This window comes from Phascolarctos cinereus, unplaced genomic scaffold (genome assembly GCF_003287225.1).
Source record: "Phascolarctos cinereus isolate Bilbo 61053 unplaced genomic scaffold, phaCin_HiC Scaffold_9;HRSCAF=440, whole genome shotgun sequence".
In the NCBI taxonomy this organism is placed as follows: Eukaryota; Metazoa; Chordata; class Mammalia; order Diprotodontia; family Phascolarctidae; genus Phascolarctos; species Phascolarctos cinereus.
Genome location: NW_027556402.1, coordinates 240,336,751 through 240,357,322, shown reverse-complemented (window position 1 = coordinate 240,357,322; position 20,572 = coordinate 240,336,751). Strand labels below are relative to the sequence as shown.

Below are 20,572 nucleotides of genomic sequence, written 5' to 3'. Positions count from 1 at the left end.
TTTTGATCTAGTGCTATGGTAAAGTTACTGGAGTTCTTCAGATATGATACTAGATAACCCAACCCCTTGCCTGGTGTGTTGTAAGAAGGACTCCCTCTGTCAATCATGTATTTATTCTGTATGTAGCATTTTGTACCTATTTCTTTACCTGTTGTCTCTTCCATTAGATTGTAAGCTCCTCAGGGACTGGGACTGTCCTTTGCCTTTCTTTGTATCCCCAGTGCTTAGCACGGTGCCTGGCACAGAATGGTCTCAAAATATAAATAGATTGTTTATAGTAAATGAATGCTTATTTACTAAGGCACTTAATTAATGCTTATTGACTGACTTACCACAAATACATTTGTGCAACTAACAGTTGTACCAGGTTTGAAACATTAGTCATTTTGATAACTTTCCAACGTCAACTATTTTACACATTGTTGTAGGAGCTATACAAGGCAAAGGCTATGATTATGATTGGGAAGTGAACTAGATGACCTCTGGTATCCCTTTTAGCTTTGATTCTGACTCAGATTCAAATAGTAAAGTTTATTAATTGCGTGACCCTGGGTAAAATCATTTAGCTTGTCCTTATCTCTGAAATAGAAGCCTGGACCTGACAGCCTGCAAGGTACCTTCTAATCCCAAATATTTGATATAAAACTAGGGGTTAGATAATAGGAAAATAAGGCTTCAGAACTACAAACCAGGGCCAGCTTTACCTAAGGCCTAAGGAAGCGGTGAGGAACCTGTGGCCTTCAGGCCACACGTGGCCCTCTGGGGCCTCAAATGTGGCCCTTTGACTGGATCCAAACTTCATGGGCGATGTGTTCTGTGAGGTTTGGATTCAGTCAAAGGGCCACACTTGAAACCCTAGAGGGCCACATGTGGCCTTGAGGCTACAGGTTCCTCACCCCTGGCCTAAGAGGTCAACAGCCTGAGTGAAAAACCTCTTTAAGAGAAACAGAGCCTAGGGGCAGCCAGGTGGCGCAGAGGATAAAGCTCTGGCCTTGGAGTCAGGAGGACTGAGTTCAAATCCAGTCTCAGACACATGACACTTACTAGTAGTGTGACCCTGGGAAAGTCACTGAACACTGACTGCCTCACCAAAAAAAAAAAAAAAATTCCCTAGGGGCAGTTAGGTGGTGCAGTGGATAAAGCATGGCCCTGAAGTCAGGAGGACCCGAGTTCGAATCTGGCTTCATACCAAACACTTGACACTTACTAGCTGTGTGACCCTAGGTAAGTCACTTAACCCCAATTGCCTTAAAAAAGAGGGACAGAGCCCCCTTGTCTATTAGACTAATGAACAACAGCTTTCCTGATGGAAGGTTCTACAATAGTGGAGTGCTAGAACTCCAATGTGAGCCTAAAGGTAGAAAAGTACTTCATCAGGGAGGGGAAAAGGAGAGACCAATGGAACTGAAAACAAATTTGTCTTCATGTCTTTCCTCCCTTTTGAGCCAGATCTGTGATTTCACTTGTTTAGCAAGGATCCATGAACATTAAACAAAGCAAAAAACAAAACAAAAAAATCTTGACAAATGTATTTCAGTATAATTGGTTTTCTTTGTAATCTTACATATTTATGAAACAAACAAAAAAAATCCTGGTTGGGGGAACTCTCGGTAAGGAAACTCCCTCAACCAATGTAGATCAATATCTGCTCTGCAACTTAAGAGAGCTACCTGGGGGCCAGTCAGAACTATGTGACTTGCCCAAGGTCATACCGAGATGGGCCCTGAGCCCAAATATTCTAGACTTGGAAGCCAGATATTTACTACACTGTGCTTAAAATAGGTCAGGCAGTCTGAGACAAAGAAGTGCCATGATCAGAAAGGGGTCTATCTAGCTCAGCAGTCTACTTACAGTTTCATCAAGAAATGGTTTGTGGAAAAGCATGGTAGCTATCTTCAAAGACAGGACTAATTTCTGTTTAATGATCCTTTATGGACTTTACGGATCTACGAATTTATGCTTACCTTTCTTGAAACTTTAAATATTTTTGGCTTGAACTTGGGCAAATGACTTCCATATTTACTAATCACTGTATAGTTTACTTTTAAACTACTTCCTTGAAACTATGATGGTATTGGTATTGGAACCTTGGTACTGGGAGGCGTGGGACTTCCATAATGTTTGACTATCTGTATTCAAATGGATGTGTTCCCATTGATGTGGAAGTTCTGGCCATGCCTGCCTGCCTGGTGGGACTCTTGTCCATACCGACCTTTTGATTCAAGGCTAAGGCCCTGCCTCACTTTCTCCTGGGTTGTGAGGATGTCATTGCTGCACTGTTGATATATGACCACTCTATTGGTCTTTGTTGAGGATATCCTTCTCTTTGTGCTCTTCCTAATTTAATAAGCCTCCTTTCACATCTCAACCTAGAGAATATTCCTTTTTTTTTGCTTTGGTTCATACAAAAGCTACTCCAGCCACACCTCTTTAGTTAGGTATTCTACTCTGTGCCTTCTCTAGCACCATATCCCTGCGGTGCTACAACCAGAATTGTATGACTTACTCCAAGGTTTGTCTGACTTTGTTTCCAACGTCCTTTTTGGAAGCTTCGTTTCAAACTCTCCCAAATTATTTCACAGAATTAAAAGCAACCTCAGCAAATGAGAATACAAGCCTCAGTGCAGAAACCTACCAAGGAGGGGACAGCATCTGGCTGCACAACTGATGATGCCCAAATGCACATCCACTGTGCACTGATTGAGCTTTAAGAAGTAGCTGACTGTATCTTCATGTTTCCTGAACCTTTATTCCTAAGAAGGGCCATAATTAATTAAATTCAACAAATACCAATTAAGGCACTGGGCTATGTGCTACAGTTACATAGCCCAAAATTACATAGTTCCTGCCAATAAGGAGCTTATGTATTCTATGGTAGGAATATAATATTCACAAGAAAATAAAGGTAATTTGAGGCAGCATGGCTCATTAATTGGGGAGATCAGGGAAGGCTAGGTTGACCCCTAAATTGAGTCTTGAAGGAAGACTGGGATTCTCAGCCAGGGAAATGAGAATATAATAAATACATCCAATTGCTTGAAGCCCTTTCTCTGTCATGGCCAGGTCTGGGAACAATGTAATCAAATCTGGTTTATTTAAATAAAACTTTCCTAAAGGAAGGTTTCCTTCCATCCACTTTGTAGTTATCTCCTATGTGCTTTTTTATGTACATGCCTTCTACCCCATTAGAATGTAAGCTCCTAGAGGGCAAGGGCTGCTTTTTCTTTTTCTTTGTATCTCCAGTGCTTTCAACAGTGGGTACGTTCTATACCAACTTCCTCCTTTGTCATGTGACTGCATATTAGCAACACTCCTCCCTTACCTCTCCTCATATATCACTAAACCAATGACCCAGGATGCCTGTAATTTTTTACTTCTGTTTTTAAGCCTACAAATACATCGGCATAAGATCACACACGACTGACCAATGTCAGGAACTGGCCCTAACCAGAAAAGCTCTGGCTAGAGCAAAGGAAAACGGGATGGATGCTTTTTGCTGTTGCACTCCCTGCACAGAGAACTACCTGACATATAAGAGGTGCTTCCTATTTGCTGAATACAGATGTTCCCAATTTGCTTAAAGGCAAACTCATCACTTTTGCTCTCAAAATGACTGGACTGACTTCCCTGAACTTTCCATCTGCTGAAATCCTTTTATTCCTTCAGGCCTACTGAATTACCTTAGCTTGACATCTGCTTTCCAAGCTACAACCTTCCTTCCGAGTCCTTTCTTGGCCTATTCCCTTTCCAACCAGCCATACTACATCATGCTTCCCCAAACAGCATGCGATTTTCCATTTCCATGTTTTACTATTCCTGGTGTGTAGTCTTAGATATCTGGAACGCCCCCCCCCCCATTGCTGCTGTAGAAATACAGATGTTAAATCCACAAAGCCCTTCCACATCTTTATCCTCCACTCATTTCCCATGGCTGCATTCTTTAGAATATCTACATCATGACCCTGGGAGACCTCATCATCCTGAAAGATTATCTCAGCCTCGACACTCACATCTTATCAGTACCCTCTCCCTTGGGGTGTCTCTGATTAGAGTGTAGAGTGCCTCCTAAAACCTTCATTTAAGGAGGGTGCCCAGGCTAGTCATCTCTTCATTTCCCACTTGGCAGTCACTGCATCATTAGCCCCCACCTTGTGTGTTAGTTTCCCCCTCAAGGGCAGGGATTTTGTATTTGCAGCCCCCAACACGTAGCACAGCGCCTGGTACACAGTAGGTATTGAATAAATGTTGTACAACTCCAGGCAAAAGTGAATTCTTTTCCTTTCACTCTTACTTTGTATTGTAGTTATTTCTGTGTGCCTTGCCTCCTTTCTTAGGTTATAACTGTAAGTGCCCAGATTTCAGGCTGGGTAGAATCTTGGAGTGATCCCTTTTTTTTTCAAATCCCAAATTTTACAGATCAGAAAATTACCTAGAGAGGTTGTATCAATTATAAGGAGCAGGTCCAGGTCCTCAAATGGATTTCAAATACAATACTCTTTCCACTGTACCACAAAAAGAACTGAAACTCCACCTCAAGGGGCAAAACAATTTACCCAAAGTCACATAGGTTAAAAATGGGAAAAAAAAATTCCATGGAAACATTAAGGCCAATCCCAATTCTGCCAGACTCTATTCAGTGTTAACATTTCTGACCCCACAGTAAACCTTCTCAGGTGTACACTGTGTGTACAGATAACCCTAGGTTATCTTTCAAAGGAACCTCGGTCAGATAGGTCTGACCAAGATGGCAAAGCTTAGAAAGCAAGACTCCAAGGCCCACCGCCCAGCCTCTAGGGCTCTCTGAACAACCTAGGCTGGAGAGCTTTGTCTAAAGCTCTTTGTAAACAAGGATGGGTTGCAGCTTGTTTAGCTAGATTCTCAAGAACAGAAACCATGCCCAAGATATTTTTGAGAGGCTGGATTCTATACTTTGTAATTCAGTACTCAACAGTTCCAAGGGTCCTTTTTATAGGCCATCATTTTAAAAAGTGAGCATTTAAATGCTTCTTTTATTTTCTTCTGCATTCCCCCCACCCCAATCATCTTGGCAGCACTTGTAAAAACAAGGCAAAACAAGCTATACATATAATTAAGTCACAGCAAAGCACAGATAATGGAGATCAGAGATTGATAGCAGATATCTGCCTTTAGAACCAAGGTCCACTCCACAGCTGCCTCTTTTGGGCTACCGATGGCCTCCTTGTTTAAGAGTGACTCTTGGTCTGAATGACTGAGGAATTTAGACATGGGCCTCTTGTACCTTCCCAAGTTATTTTTCCACTGATCATTTGAGGAAAATAAAAATGATCACTGGTAAAGACTCAATATAACTATATTTAGTTACCCAAAGCAAATTTCCAAACTGTACTGGGAAGAGGGAATGTGAAAATGACATAAATCACAACACAGAGACACAAACAAAATTACAAAATGAATTTATTCCAAAAGCATAGGGGAACATTTACATTTGAACAAGGTGATAAACAGGTGTCTTTAAAAAGGGGAAAATAATCACGCGTGTGAAGTTCTCATTCTCAATTTTGGAGCAAAAATAACCCTCCTATAGTATATACTATTGCCTCTGGAAGGACTAATGGGTAAGGAAATAGTGGTGGTGGTGTAGGAGAACAGAAAGGAAGACACTCAACATCAAACTTCAGTGAGCAAAAATCACTTATGCTCAGTTCTAAGGATCTAAACATGTACTGCAAATGAATAGAGGAAAATAAGAATAAAAATGTCCAAATTTACAAAGATGTAGTCCCAATACAGTTTCTATATTCAAAATGGCCTTTAGGCCACTTGCTGGTCTGAAATCCAAGGGCCAGACTAGCTGGTCACATCTTTCTCAATGGTATCTTTCTATTCCTATGTGTGTCCAGATTCCAAGTGAGCTTAGGTTCAATTCCGAAGCTCATGGAATGTGTGAATATTATTGCCATCACTCCAAACTGATCAATTACCTCAGCTCACTTGTTATCATTATTCTAGCCTTTAAAAAAGATTTTTTTCCCCATGAGAATGTGCAGTAGTACCAACTAGGGGGCTTTATTTTCCCCCAATGCAGTGATAACTACTAAAGCATGACAATGAACATTAATGAAGACACCTGCACTGGAGCCACAAACTATTCCCCACAAAGACATGAAAATACCTAGAAAACACCATCCAGGCATTTGATTTGGGGGTGAAAACTAGGGAAGGGGAAGACTAACTGCCAAACCCAAAAATATGAAAAGGCCTATGCTATTAAAAAATATCTATGACATTTGAAACTCCTCAAACTCACTTCCGGTGATGTCATCTAAGATTTGCTTCATCCTCTGTTCTGTAAATCACTCTGTATTTAATTTGAATTTTGATTAACCTGAGAAGTTAAAAATTCCAAAAGTGGCAAAGCAAAACTAAGAGAGCATCTTTTCCTTATTATCCACTCTTGAAATAATTTTTCCAGGGAAGCTCTGGTCAACAGAATCCTAGGTTACACCATCCACACTGTGAAGGACGCTCTCAAGTCAGATTTAGTATTTGGTTATATTTTTCCAAAACAGTTCTCCAAAATATGGTTTTTGTATATGTAGCCTTTATGTGTTTTCATTTTAAAATAATAATGTTAAGTTCAAGCTGACTCACAACCCCTCACTGCTGGGGGAAAAGTTGACCAACTTACTCCAAAGAGGACAATCACTGCATCACAGACTACCCCATTCCTGGAGTGTTTCTACTTTTTATTGATTTGTTTTGTATAGTAAAGTTCCACAGCGCATATATATATATATATATATATATATATATATATATATATATATATATATATGTATATATATGTGCACACACATATTTTTATACTGAACATTAAAACTCCATATTCCAAACAAGTTTGCATCACAACACATGGAGAAGAGTTACATAAGCAGTGTCAAAGCATCTTACTTTGCCCCATTAACGTTGTTCCCAGAGATTAACTAAATCGTCTGCCTTTGAGAAAAAGCTGGTAAATATTTTCTGTTTACGACAAAGAAATCAGTAGGGCTGCATCAGTGCATGGCAGCTCAGTTAAAAGTAAAAAGAATGTGAACATTGACTATTACACTCTTCTCCATATATTGGGTGGGAGAAGGATGGAGGGGAGAGGAAAACCTGTAACATAACTGATGTGAGCCTTCATGAATGATCCTATCAGTTATTAAAGCAGACTCTACATTATATTACATGTTTTAGCCACAAACAGCTCTCTGGTTAATATATAAACTGTCAAGATGTTTTAAGAGAAACCACATACACTATGGTCCTCCAAGTCTGAATAAACCCTGAAGACACTGCAAAAAATGTTAAGTTTGCTGACAAAGCATCCAAAAATACAGCTGTGATTTTTCCTTGGACACGTCTGTATTCCATTAGAAAAGCAGATCAGACATACAAAGGTATAAAGAACATCGAAGTCTTTACCTGAAGACAGCAGTCTTTAAAGGGCTATTCCCAGCAACCCAATGAGTGGTAGTTTAAGAGTGCTTTAAGCTTGTGACAGCGCTGAAGAATGTGATGTATTCAGTAGAGTCTTCCCCGACTACGATTTCCTCGTCCTCCCCAACCTCGGCCACCTCTACTTCCCCTGAAGCCCCCTCTCTGCTCTACGAAAAATCGAACAATGAGTTAGCTCTCGTTCAGGAACAGCAAACAGGGAAGAAACATTGGTTCTGAGTGCAGAACTGGAAGGTCGGTCCTACAGGAATAGTGTATTCCTCGTGTAAAATAGGTGCAGCATGCACTCTCATGAATAAGACTGACTTATTTTTATTACTATATCATAATAAAGTTGTAATACACACTGTGTCACCTTATTTGTGCACATTTAGTTGGCCTAACATCAACAGGTAATCAGAAATTGAAATACGTTTGGTACTATAAAATTACTTCTATATTGAATGGGCATCAAAAAACCATTAACTTTTCAAAAAAGATACAGTGGCACATAGGTAACAGTTTCATGACATCAAATTAATAATAGGATTCAATATGCACAAAGACCTCCAAGGTAAGAGCAAGAAAAACAGGTGGAAAAAATAAGGGTATACTAAGATATTTATCTATTCATGTATACTTTATTAACAACTGCTTTGAGTGGAACAAGTGGGCTAAAAATATTAGGAAAATGTTCAAACCTCAATGAAGCACAAATCTGCAACCTGATATCACTGCAAAATTCTTAAATGTAAAGTGCTTTAAAGAAAGTCTCACATTTCTTGTATTTCAGAGAGGTAGTGGTGTACTGGATAATGGGTTGATCTTTGAGTCGGAAAGAACTGGGTTCGAGTCCTTTCTCATACTGTATCTGGTTATGAGACCAAGGGAAAGTTATGTAAACTCCCAGTGTTCCTGGTAACTCTCAAAATACAAAGAAATGCTGGTCCAGATTTGTGTTGGTAAGAATTTCCACATAGGGAGTTCCCCATCCTGATGAAATAATAGTATCTCCTATCCCCTCCCAATCATGAAATTCAAAAACTATAAAGTTAACCCATAGTGAAACTAAGGTAATGTTAGGCCAGGGAGGCCACAAACCAAATACTTAGCCACCTGATTCTTCAAGAAATACCTTGAGGGGAAAATGAAAAGGATCCTGCTCTGAAGAAATAAGCTTTCTTTATCTGCTACTCTATATCAAATCGGTTCATATAAATCCCACTTAAAAGCAAAAATGCTCACTCCCTAAGAATCCTAAGGAATGGATGTTAATACCTAAACGCTTCTCTCCCCAAGTGAAAAGGAATATACTACCTTGCATCCTGCCAGTTTCTGCATACAGTATATGAAGGTAGATTCGCTCAGTGCCTAAGTTACTCCTTGATTTTACAGTTGGCACCTTTGGTAACTGCACTTTTATGTGGCAAGTGTCACCAAAACAGTATAATGAAGCAGTAACACCCTGAACTATATTTTAGCATATCTAAGACTATCCCAATGGGCAGGAAGTTGCCTGTTACAACCAGGGAGTCATCGAGGCACTGAGGGAATCTGGGTCAGGATATCTAAAGATGACACAACGTTAAGTGCTATGTTCTTGGCCTAATTCCACGTGCTACTTGCACCCAAACGCCAACGCTCACCATAATTAAAGTTGCCCAGATTGCTGCTGTATTTTCCACTAGGAGGATTATATATTTGTCTAGCATCCCGTTTTGGTCCTGCTGCAGCTTTTTTGGGTGGTGAACCTGAAGTTGTATCTTCATTTGTCCTCTTTTGACTAGAAAGAAATGATTAAAAAAAGAAAAGAAAAAGAAAAAGAAACTTAAGAAAAGCTCCACTCTTTTGTCCCATAATCCACTGATACCACTTCATATAGACTCAAGAAGGAAGTCGCTGAAGCCAGCATCACAAATGACAGACCCAGTAGAGGACAGGACCTAAAGCTTCCATTGGAATCTTCTAGCCAGCCTGTGTTTAATTACACATATCACAACAATACTACCATTTGCCCCTAGGGAATAGCATCAGCAGCTGCCTTTGCCTGCACATAAGATACTGTTGTGCAGGAAAAAGGTGATGAAATGCCTTGCAAAGGATATAGATACAATATTAGTAATATTAAGGGACAGAGAAGAAATGAGAATAAGCATTTAAAGAATGTGCTAAGTGCTTCATAAATCTGATCTCATTTGATCCTCACAATAAGCTTAGAAGGTAGGTCCCATTACAGAGGCAAACAGAGGTTAAGTGACTTGCTCAGGGTTACAGTTAGTAGGTGTTTGGATTTGAACTCAGGTCTTCCTGATTCGAGGTCTAATGCTCTATTCATCATGCCATTTAGCTGCCTCTAATACTGCTGCACAATGTTCCTTCAAGGGTATTTACTGATCTGCAAAATAAGTTAAATTATTTCATAATGTAAGAGACTAGTCAGGAACACCTACTTAATGCCAAAGAAATACAATCTGAACGCTAGAATTTAATTGGGTATTTTAGACTCACTTCTAAGAATCTTAAGCATTGGGGCAGCCAACCGCTGAAGTGGATAGAGCTCTGGCCCTAGAGTCAGGAGGACCTGAGTTCAAATCCAGCCTCCGACACCTGACACTTAGCAGCTGTGTGACCCTGGGCAAGTCATTTAACCTGACTGCCTCACCAAAATGCAAAAAACAAAAACAAAAAAGAATCGTAAGCATCTTATTTTGACAGGTCGAAAAAGAGAACAGCTTAACTCCAAAGACTTTCCTTACCCCATCTCAGCCTTCTGTACAGGTTTCCAAGACAATGTCACTGTGCTCTTATAAGAAGGAGGAATGTGAAAGAGATCCTGAAAAGATAAAATGGATGGATAGCGCAAGTCAATTCCCAAAATCAAAATAAACCCTCCAAGGAATGCAGAGAAATCAGAAACCAGAACTTCCCCATGTTTCTTGAATGGCAACAAATGAAGAAACCAAGGTGGCTCAGACAGAGGCACACAAGCAGTGAGTATTAAAGCCCAAGAGTTAAACACAGATTTTGCTCTTCATTATCTCTTTAAAAAGGAGAATTCTAGACAAGGTTGTTAAACCCTGAAATTTTGGCAAACAAATGACTTAAATACGTCCTCAAAATGAAAGCGTTCAAGAGAAAAGTCACGTAAGCAGGCAAGCTAGAAGGGTCTTTAAAAGCCATCTGGTCCAAATCCCCTCATTTTACAAAGACAGGTTCAGAGGGTGACTTTCCCATGGTCAGAAGAAGGAAACGTCTGAGGCAGGATTTGAACCTACGTCTTCCTGCCTACAAGCCCAACATTTTAATCACCAGACCACACTGTCTTTCAGCAACTCAGTAACTGGACAGTTTTCTTTATAAATTGTGCCTAACAACTGCATGGAGCTTGTGTCTAAAGTCTCAAGCAACGGTGTCTAGCCTGTCACTTCAGGCTTCAGAGCAATATGCAGCCCCTAGACTTTCACATAAAGCAGTCTATGATCATACACTGCTCTATGCAACAGGACAGTTACAAAGGTGCTTAAGCAGGTGCAAGACCAATGAAAACACACTGGAGGGGAGGGAGGATAAGGAGAATCCTGCTGGGGACCTAATACTTTGAGGCATTGAAGTTAATTATTTAAACAGTTTTACTGAAGCTTTTTTTCTTTTTGGTCCCCCTCCTTTCTGAATATACCCTTTTCCATTACACTGTGAGCCCCACGAGGGTAGAGACTATCTTTTGCCTCCTTTATGTCCCTAGCACTTAACAAATTACCTGACACATAATAAGCACTGAATAAATGTTTACTAATTGATTTTCTCCCTCCTCCAGGGGCCTTCATTGTAACAAAGGTTTTTAAAAAACAACATTCCAAAACTGGGCAGCAGAAAACTCTATCAACACAATGACTATGGCTTACAATGTACTCAATAGAAGGAGAGGCATTTCGCCATCTCTCCAGGAAGCAACTGCCTGGGAGACTAAGGGGTCCCTATATGTTGGAGATGGGTATCAGGTCTAACGATTCCAGGGATGGTACTAGGTCATACTGCCTCTTACTGATGCGCACAATATTGTTTTTAATAAAGCATTTAATCAAATAAATTAAGAGACATTAGGTCCCCAGATTTGCCCCAATTTTACACCACAATTTTTGCTGACAAAAAGAACAACTAGGTGTTAAAGCCTTTCTTTTTGGTGAACATCTAAAAACAATGGCTTATTTAAGTTAACTGCTACTGGAAGCATATTAGGTGCTAATCTGAAGAAAAAAACTCAAAATCTAACAAATTAAGTGTATATACTAACCAACAAAAAATGGATATTACTTATACCAGTCACGTAATATGATAAAATACAACTGACATAAAAACATTACTTTCAACTAATAACTTAAAAAGATGTACTTTGTAATTATTATTAGCTCTTTCCTCATTTTCTGGTATTGTGGAATGCAATCATATAGGGTTCTTTTCCACTGAACCAGAAATATGAGTGTTGAAGGAGAAGGGGGAGAAAGGAGTGCTGCCTGGACAGGAGAGCTGTTCCTTGTAAAGAAAATAAAGCCAGGGGTCAGTGGATAACTGGAGTCTTTAACCCATTCTGAAGAACTCATTGGGAAAGAAAAGTCCATTGTGGTTCAGAGAAACAAAGCCAGTCAACAGATGATAACTGAGGCCTACTCCACAGAAAGGCATGAAGGAAACTATGAGTTATGTTTCTGTGGGGGGGAAATGGGTGAGTACAGAACAAGCATCTTGACTTCTCTAGTTAGTTAATAAGATTGGTGAAATATGGTGACAAAGTTCAGAAATGGAAAACTCAGGTTTCAGGCCTCTCTCTGCCACTTATTACTTGACCAAGGTCAAGCCTCTGAATTGGCACTGACTTTCCATTTTCTTATCTCTAAAATGGGAACAATAATGCCTGCACCAAGTAACTGATTTAAAAGATTTGATTACTGTGACTTCATGTAAATGACATTTTTGGTTTCATGTAAAATGAGATTCTAAAATGAGTACATTATTTTTACATCACTTAGGTACACTACGGATTCTGTGAAGAAAGTGTTTTGTATACTGTAGACACTATATACATTATGTTTTTATGTACCTGGGCTTTTTTTCCATTATTCAAAATGACATCTAACCTTGGCAGTTATCAACAAAAATCTGGACAATAGATGCTCTCTACCTTAACACTCAACAGGAAGAAGGGATTGAGAAAAAGGGGAAGAATTACCTTGATTAAAACATTGATGTTGTTCGTTATTTTCAAAGCAACAACTTTAATTTTGTTCTGTAAAAGGAAAACAATGTAAGTAACAGTGCTAACAGCTGCCTTTATGTATTTTTAGTTCAGAAACAAAACACTAATAATCGTATCCATCTTTCAAAACAATTGTTACAATGAGGGAATTCCCTAGTTTAAATCTACAGAGGTTTACTCATATTCCTTGGCACTCACTGAATAACCATACAGTCAGTTCTGCCTCACTGAACTTTCATGGTGGCATCAGAGATTGAGATCCTTCTTGTTGCCTTGACTGACTTGATCAATAAGGCCTGATTTACAATTTAGATCTAAAGAAAAGTGGAACAAGGTCACAGGCTCTTAAGAACTGGCAAAAATCAATGTATGATATTACTAAAAAACAAAAATACCCTCCCCCCCAAAAACCTTTTGCCCTATTTCTCTGGTAGTGAAGTAGAACTGTGGCAAAAGTGTAGAACACAGGTGGCTACGACTACAATACAACTGGAGAGTCTGGTTGAACAGACTAGTCTGGTGTGGATTAACAGTCTAATCTCTTCCACACAAAATTCAAACATTAAGGATCTACCATATGCATAGCAAACAAAACCAAGGCCCCAAACAGTCCCTGCTGTCAAGGGCTTTCGTGGAAGGAGTGTGAATGACTCTGAAAGGGGAGAGGTCCTGCAGTGGGCAGCAGCACGGGAACTGTTCCTGCTAGGCCCATTTTTAATAATACTTATTCAAACAGTCTCTCACCCATCTACTGAAAAAGGACTATGAAAGAGAATAATCTATATTATTTTACATAAGCAACTTTACCTTACATGTGATTATCAATTTTTTTTTTGGTGAGGCTATTGGGGTTAAGTGATGATTATCAATTTTAAGGGAGATAGAAACTTAAATGTGTAATGTAGAAATTAATTTTCAAAATGATCACAAAAACTATACTTTATCACACACAGCATTTATATACCTTGCTATTATTCTTCCCAATTAATATTCAGGTTGAACAACATCAGAATAATAATGTAATTAGTGTCAGTATTAATAGTTACATAACAAAAATCAACCAACCTAGCATTTCAACAAAACATCCTGCTCATTAGAAGTGTCAAAGAGAATATCCGGCAGGAATGGCAGAAATAATTACTATACAACCTTCTACTATGCCATTCAGGAACTAAGACACTCATTTTTAATTTCAAGAGATTCCAACAATCTTCCAGCACCATTTCTTGGACTAAGGCAAAATGACAGTAGGGTTTACCAAGTTCTTTTTATTGGCCCAAATAAATTCTATTTGAAAAAATGTCAATAAAGAATGAACTATCTCCACACATTCAGCTGCTGATCAAAGCTACAGTTTAACACAGGGCTGTGCAGTTACAGTAGCAGCTTCCTTCACAGGAAAGTGCCTGGCATTCTTACCTCTTCTGTTTTTAAGGCTTCACCTGTTTTTCCCTGAAGAGCCAAACGAAGTTGTCTGATATAAACCTGTAAACCTCGGGCAAAGTACTGCAGCCTAATACAAAGAGGAGGGTGTTAATTTCATGGCACCTGAGAACATTTACTAATCAACTTTTAAATTAACTACCAAACAAAGACTGTATATCATTTAAAACCAAGGAAATCAGAACAAATTAATTTCTATCCATTTGAGTAGTGTGACTGATATACAACCAAAAACTTTAGCTTAGTGCTGGGTCCTAAAAATAAGTTTCCTTCCCTTGTTACACAGGTATAAGTAGTCCAGTGCATGGGAGATGTCAAATTTGAAGGCCAGAGGCCTGAAGTAGGGCCCAAACCAGATTAAAATGTAAATGGAAAATAACTAACAAAATGAAATTTTAAAATCCAATACAACACAGATAGTTTTGTGGTTTTTCTAAGTCAATGTGTGCCTGCAGGCATCCGTTCTATTTGAGTTTGACACCTGTGCACTGATTTCCCAAATGCTGCCTGTTCAAAAGGATTCAACTGTAGTTTGGAGGCCATACTGCTGTGAAGCAATGAGAGGAATTCATTCATTTTCATTCAGTTAATCCTTGGCTTTCAGAGACAAATATAAGTATCTTTAGGAAGAAATTTTAATAAAGTCTGCTGAAGCAGAAATGCTAAGTCAATGAATCAGACTCTCAAAAGTCAGAAGGAACCCCAAAGACCATTTAGTTCAATCAGAGACTTGTGATCTCATTGGAATAGGGAGCTCCCATTTCTACCAATGCAGATCAATACTTTTTCTGCAACTTTTTGGCTTAGAGAGTTGTTTGCGGGCTTGAGATTAAGCGAATTGCCCAGTTACACAGCCAATATGTGTCAAAGGCAGCACTTGAACTCAGGCCCTTCCTGCGTTCAGAGAGCATTCTTTGATAAATTCCCATGCCTCTAAATGCCCTTCTTAATACATGGTACCCAGAAATGAAAATATTCCAGATGTCACCAGACTAGGGCAGAGGGCAGCAGAGCTGTTATTCTCCTAGTTCCTGGCCCTCAGATTTTGTTTAATGCAAAGTTCAACTGCATTTGATTTCTGGCCTGCCTTATCCCCCATCACTAATGTTGTATAACTTGCAGTCCCCCCAAAACTCCCTGTCTTTCCCAGATAGCCTGCTGACCTCTGATCTTACTACTGCCTAGGCCACATCTCCCCATCTTGTCCCTGAGAGTAAAAGTGAGTTCCTGTCATGTCTTTTACTGGTATCTAGGTAAGCTAGCCTGACCACATTTCCCATTCACACATTCATCACATGGCCTTGTTGGCCCTGGGCATATAGGCTATTCTGCTCTGCCCTGCTCTGGGAAGTCCTGTTGGTTGTGCGGTCCGACCAGCCTCTTTTAGCTGCTCACTATACCTAGAATAGGCTGGCATGCTCATTGGACTACGCTTGGTGACTCCATTTGCTTTTTTCCTATCTGAAAACCAGAACAGCTGTTACTTAAGCCTTGGCATGAAGAACAGGAATCTGCTCTTCTCAGAGATTAAGTAAAAGATAATTCCCCTGCTGCCCAAGGGCTGGATCCCGTCCGTCAGCCATTTGTCACCTGATTTTGAAGTCCTTCAGTTTTTCTGCATTCAGCTTAGCTGTCAAGAAATCTGGAAGCTTTCGGCCCAGCTGGTGAAAACTATACAACAAACACTCTACATAGCTGAACTGCAACTTGGGCTCTTCATTGCCAGCATTCTCCCCATTTTCTGCTTCTTCTGGAGGGAGCGGCATGTATTCCTGATAGACAAAAGTGAGGAAAGGGACATTTTCACATGGCATCATCTGCTCTTTTTACACCTTTAATAGGAAATACATGAATGAGAAACTGGGAATGTCTATAAGCACTGTTGGTGGAAAAAAAACAAAACAAAACACAAACAGAATCCAAAACCCCATTTGCTAAGATTCTTTCAATATACAGGTCAGCAGCCAATCTCCTTGCAGACTGACAAATGGCCACCCAAAGCTTCAAATAGTTTCTATTCTAAAAAAAACTCCTTACTTTTCAGGTATGGTCATTCATAGCTACAAAACTTCTTAATTCATAACTCTGGGGTCTGTTCAATTATGTGGCTCTCAGGCCAGGTCTGCAACTGTCATTAAACAAAGGGATCACATGATTCTCCTGTGAAAAGATAAGACTCCAAAAAATGTCTCTTACGCTTAGAGGATAGATCTTTTATAGGAGATTTATGGGAAAACTCAGATAAGAATAGCCCTACCTGAGAAAACACTGATGGGGTACAATCCACACCAGTGGAGAGAGGATCCTCCATGATTAAAGTTACTGTTTTATTGAGGTATCAAAGCAGAAGGGTTGAAGGAGAATTAAGAATTTATTTTCTGGCTGCTAACTATACTAGGTTGTACTGCCACAGATGCCCAACCTGGCACTATCCCAGTAAGGCCAGGTAGTCCTGGGGGCTCAAACTACCAATTTTAAGACCATGCAACATTCCCAGAAGGATCAAAACTACTTCTTGAAGCTAAACAACAGATCTCATGATGCTACTTTCAATAAAGAAGAACGAGGAAGTGATACCATTTTGTATGCCAGTTATAGAAAAGCATGGCAATGATAGCCAAGACTATTTTAAAAAATCACCTAGAAAAACATTTTCAAACCTGCAAATAAAAACTGACACTATTGAAAACTGCAATAAATGGATTCAGGAATAAAGGATTAGCAACTAGGAAATCATTTGGTTAAAGGCCATTTTAGTAGCTAAGAGAATATTCAGTTTGAAAACTGATACTAAAACATCAATTTCAGTTGCGTATTAGCAAAGGAAAAAAGAGTTCTTACCAACAATTTATCAAACAGTTTCTTTAAATTTGTTTCTAATTTTTCCATGTCACCACAAAATGAACTCATCTCGGCAAGTAGTTTCAAAACCTAAAACAAACATTTCATTGTTAGATAAGAATCTAAATAATTGCTTATATCCATATTCACTAATTGTTCAAATAATATCATAAACAATATTAATTATCAATACAACTCATGAAACTTGCTTTTGCACCTCTGAATTTAAACAGATAGCAAGGTATAAATGTCATAATTTTTTGGTTAGTTCTTCTACTGTTCACCAGGACAGTTTACTTTACTTTTTCTCTTATATGATGAATCTTTTAATGTGAATTTTGTTCTGCTTCTCTTATCTTTTGCATTGCACTATTTCATAAATGTCTTTGTAGATTATTGTATATACCTCACACCTACTGACCTTAATTACATTATAGCATTCTATTGTATTTATATACTATAATTTATCCAACAATTCCCTATTGTTAAGACATTTAGTACCCTGAAATTGTTGCCCTACCTTTTAAAAACTGTTTTGATTGATTTCACTTTAAATCCTTTCTCTCCCTCTAGAGAGCTATCCCTTTATCACAACAAATTTTATTTATTTACTTTTCCTTAAGAAAAGGAGGAATAAGAGGATGGGTGTAGAGAAACTACCATCATCTGGTTATTGTGCCATTTATATCCCTTTCCTTTTTAATTTCTCTTTACATAAAGAAGTGACAGTGGGTATAGGCTTTTCTTAAATTGATGTGTAAAGCATCAACAGATTTTAAAATGACAATGTCAACCTATCTAGAAATAGTCACGACCAGTCTAAGGACAAAAGTGAAACTATAAAGACAGAAATAAAGGGAAATCTAAAGAATTGGGAGAAGATTAAATAATCATGAATGAGTCAGGTTATTATAATATAAATGACAATACTCTCAGTCAACAAGCATTTATCACCTACTATGTTCAGAACTGCTTTACATATTTAATACAATACAAACCAAAAAAGTTAGGCCCACTTAAGGCTTTAAGCTTAAGCAAATGTCTTTACAATTAAGAGCAAGCAATAGAACTTACAGATGTGTCTAACTGGACAGATGTTCGTTATTATTATCAATACAACTTTGTTCTTTTAACTTGCCTCTAATCACTATTCTCAGGGTTTTATGTATGCTTTCTCTACACCCATTCATTGGACCAGTACCCTTGGGCCACACTGCAGCCAAACTGTGCGTGTAAAAACTAAGACACGCTAGTTGTTCAATCCTGAAGAACCACGCAGCAGTTGCAGTAAGTAATACTTTCAACACCTGAAAAGTTTTCATCAGCAAGAGCATCTCCCTCCCCCTAATTGCTTAGTAGGTGGCTTCACAAGTTGTAGTTGCCACCAAATTCATTAGCTAGCAGCTAACCTTCTGGTCCCTGATTAATAAATGCCTGTTGCCTGACGGATTGGTTGGTGAAAAGGTTTTCTGAACTTTGCCACACTGGCTGGCAGGCCCTCAGAAGAGAGCAGCTTTTCCAGCTACCCTAGGCAGTCTCCTCTGGTACAGACTTAAAGAACTCCGGGTCCCTTCCACAACACAAGTCATCGAGGACTTGACTGAAACAGTACTCATGGCATTATTATGACAGCACAACAGTACTTGCAATTGAAAAATTACTTGTAGCAAATTCCTAACAGAAAAATGTTTTTCTGTCTTTGTAGCTAAGATAGAGTCAACACATGAGCTGTAAACACAGATAATGTTATCTATTATTAAATGCCTAATAAAAACATTGAAAAATGAGTTAACAAATTTTAAGCCTAAAACTCTGGAATATTAACTGGACCTGGGGTTTAAATGGTATAGGCAATTCCCAGGAGAACAAATGCAAGTGTGCATCTCAGTCTCAGAGGACTGCTTAGAGCACTGAGAGGTTAAGAAATGTGCCCCGGTCACACAGCCAGTAGGTGTCAAATATAAGACTAGAACTCAGATTTTCCTGGTTCTGAGGCCAGCTTTCTACTCATTGCATCATACTACTTCCCTTAATAATCCACAATGGTGAATTATTTGTTATTGTGGTTACCGTAACAAAACCTGGAGTGATTTATTAAGCACTGTACATTATTATGGAATCACCTCAAATATAAGCAGTGCTTTTCCATTATTAGATGCTAATTGCATGATAACATTGTGTGAAGGTTCTCTATGCACCTAATTACAGTACTTTATGATCCAGGAAACTTCTGATTAACTAAGATGTTTAAATCATTCTGATAAATATCAAGAACTATGTTCTTATATAAATGTAATTATAATGTTAAATTTAAAGCCACTAATAAAATTAGAATATATTTCGTTAGTAAGGAGAGAAATTTAATTTACCTCTAGCTGTATATCAAGGCCTTCCACTGGAGTAGTCAAGGAGCTGAGGTTTGGCAAAACATGTTCACAGAAATAAGTCACGAACCTTGTGGAATGAACATTTTTCTGTAAAAAATGAAAGATAATTTTAGTCATTCAGTACCAGCACAATTCTGATTTAAACCACAGTCAAATTCACTAGGAAAGGAGTAGAAACATAACAGAACATATACTTGTTTGATAATAATAATTATAATATGCAGCAGCATGTATATAGTGCCTACCTATAATGCACCAGGAATGGTTCTAAGAGCTTTACAAATATTATCTCATCTCATCCTCACAACAATCCTGGAACGCAGATGCTATCATTATCCACATATTACATTTGAGAAAACTGAAGTAAACAGAGATCAAGTGACTTGTCCAAAACCAAGGTCATGTGGCAAGAAATTTCTGAGGTTGAATCTGAACTCGGGTGCTCTTGACTCTAGACTTAGAATTCTAATTTAGACTGTGCCACCTAGCAGCCTCAACCCTTCATTCATGTTTTTCAATTACACAAACACTTCCTTTCCTAGAGCATCTCCTGTATGCACATGGAGCCACATATGAAGCACAGGGAGGAAGACAAGTTTAGACATGATATGGTTCCCATTCTCATTCAGGGTGAATTAGGGGATGGTCCACAGAGACGTATTAGAATGCAAAATGACCAACAGTTAAAAGTGTGGCTTGATCTGGGGTGAGGAGATGGCCTGAACGAAACTGAAGTATGAATCCAACTTTTCCAGCTACATCCTCTATACATCAAGCCCTAAGTTAAAGTGCTACTTGTTACATCAACCAACTGTTTGATCTGGTCCTTTTACTGATCAGCCCTTTCTTAAGCAAGCCCTTGTGACAGGCACCATTTTCCAGGCTGACTCTCCTGGAGATGACCTTCTTAACAGCCTCTACTTGAATATCTTCTCTACCGACAAGGCCATTTATTTTATTCATTTTCTGGAAACTCTTCACTTTGGGCAGAGCTGTGCTTTTGCTCAGCTGAGCTCTATCTACCCAGACTTTCTGATGTTCCAAGGGGAGTTCACCTTGTGCTGCATCTTGCTTTCAAATATAGGCTTTAAAGTTAAATATTTCCTATGTGTTGCAGCTCCAGGAAAACAGGAGTTATATAACAAAGCAGAGGAGAAAGGGAGACTTTTGAGGTTAGCCCTTTAAGTCT

The 20,572-nt window shown here is 38.9% G+C and overlaps 1 protein-coding gene across 2 annotated transcripts in view; it reads right to left on the bottom strand.

Moving 5' to 3' along the window:
• Positions 1-5,418: 5,418 nt before the first annotated feature.
• Positions 5,419-20,572, bottom strand: part of API5 (apoptosis inhibitor 5) — a 34,097-nt gene continuing 18,943 nt past the window's right edge. The window contains exons 7-14 of one of the 2 annotated variants that reach the window (XM_021009721.2): positions 19,366-19,470; positions 16,997-17,086; positions 15,746-15,927; positions 14,132-14,225; positions 12,686-12,742; positions 10,218-10,294; positions 9,108-9,244; positions 5,419-7,631 (exon numbers count right to left, since the gene is read on the bottom strand). In XM_021009721.2, the coding sequence (XP_020865380.1) occupies positions 7,549-7,631; positions 9,108-9,244; positions 10,218-10,294; positions 12,686-12,742; positions 14,132-14,225; positions 15,746-15,927; positions 16,997-17,086; positions 19,366-19,470 (825 nt within the window). In that variant the 3' untranslated portion in view covers positions 5,419-7,548. The remainder of the gene's footprint in view (positions 7,632-9,107; positions 9,245-10,217; positions 10,295-12,685; positions 12,743-14,131; positions 14,226-15,745; positions 15,928-16,996; positions 17,087-19,365; positions 19,471-20,572) is intronic. The other variant, XM_021009722.2, reaches the window with a different exon arrangement.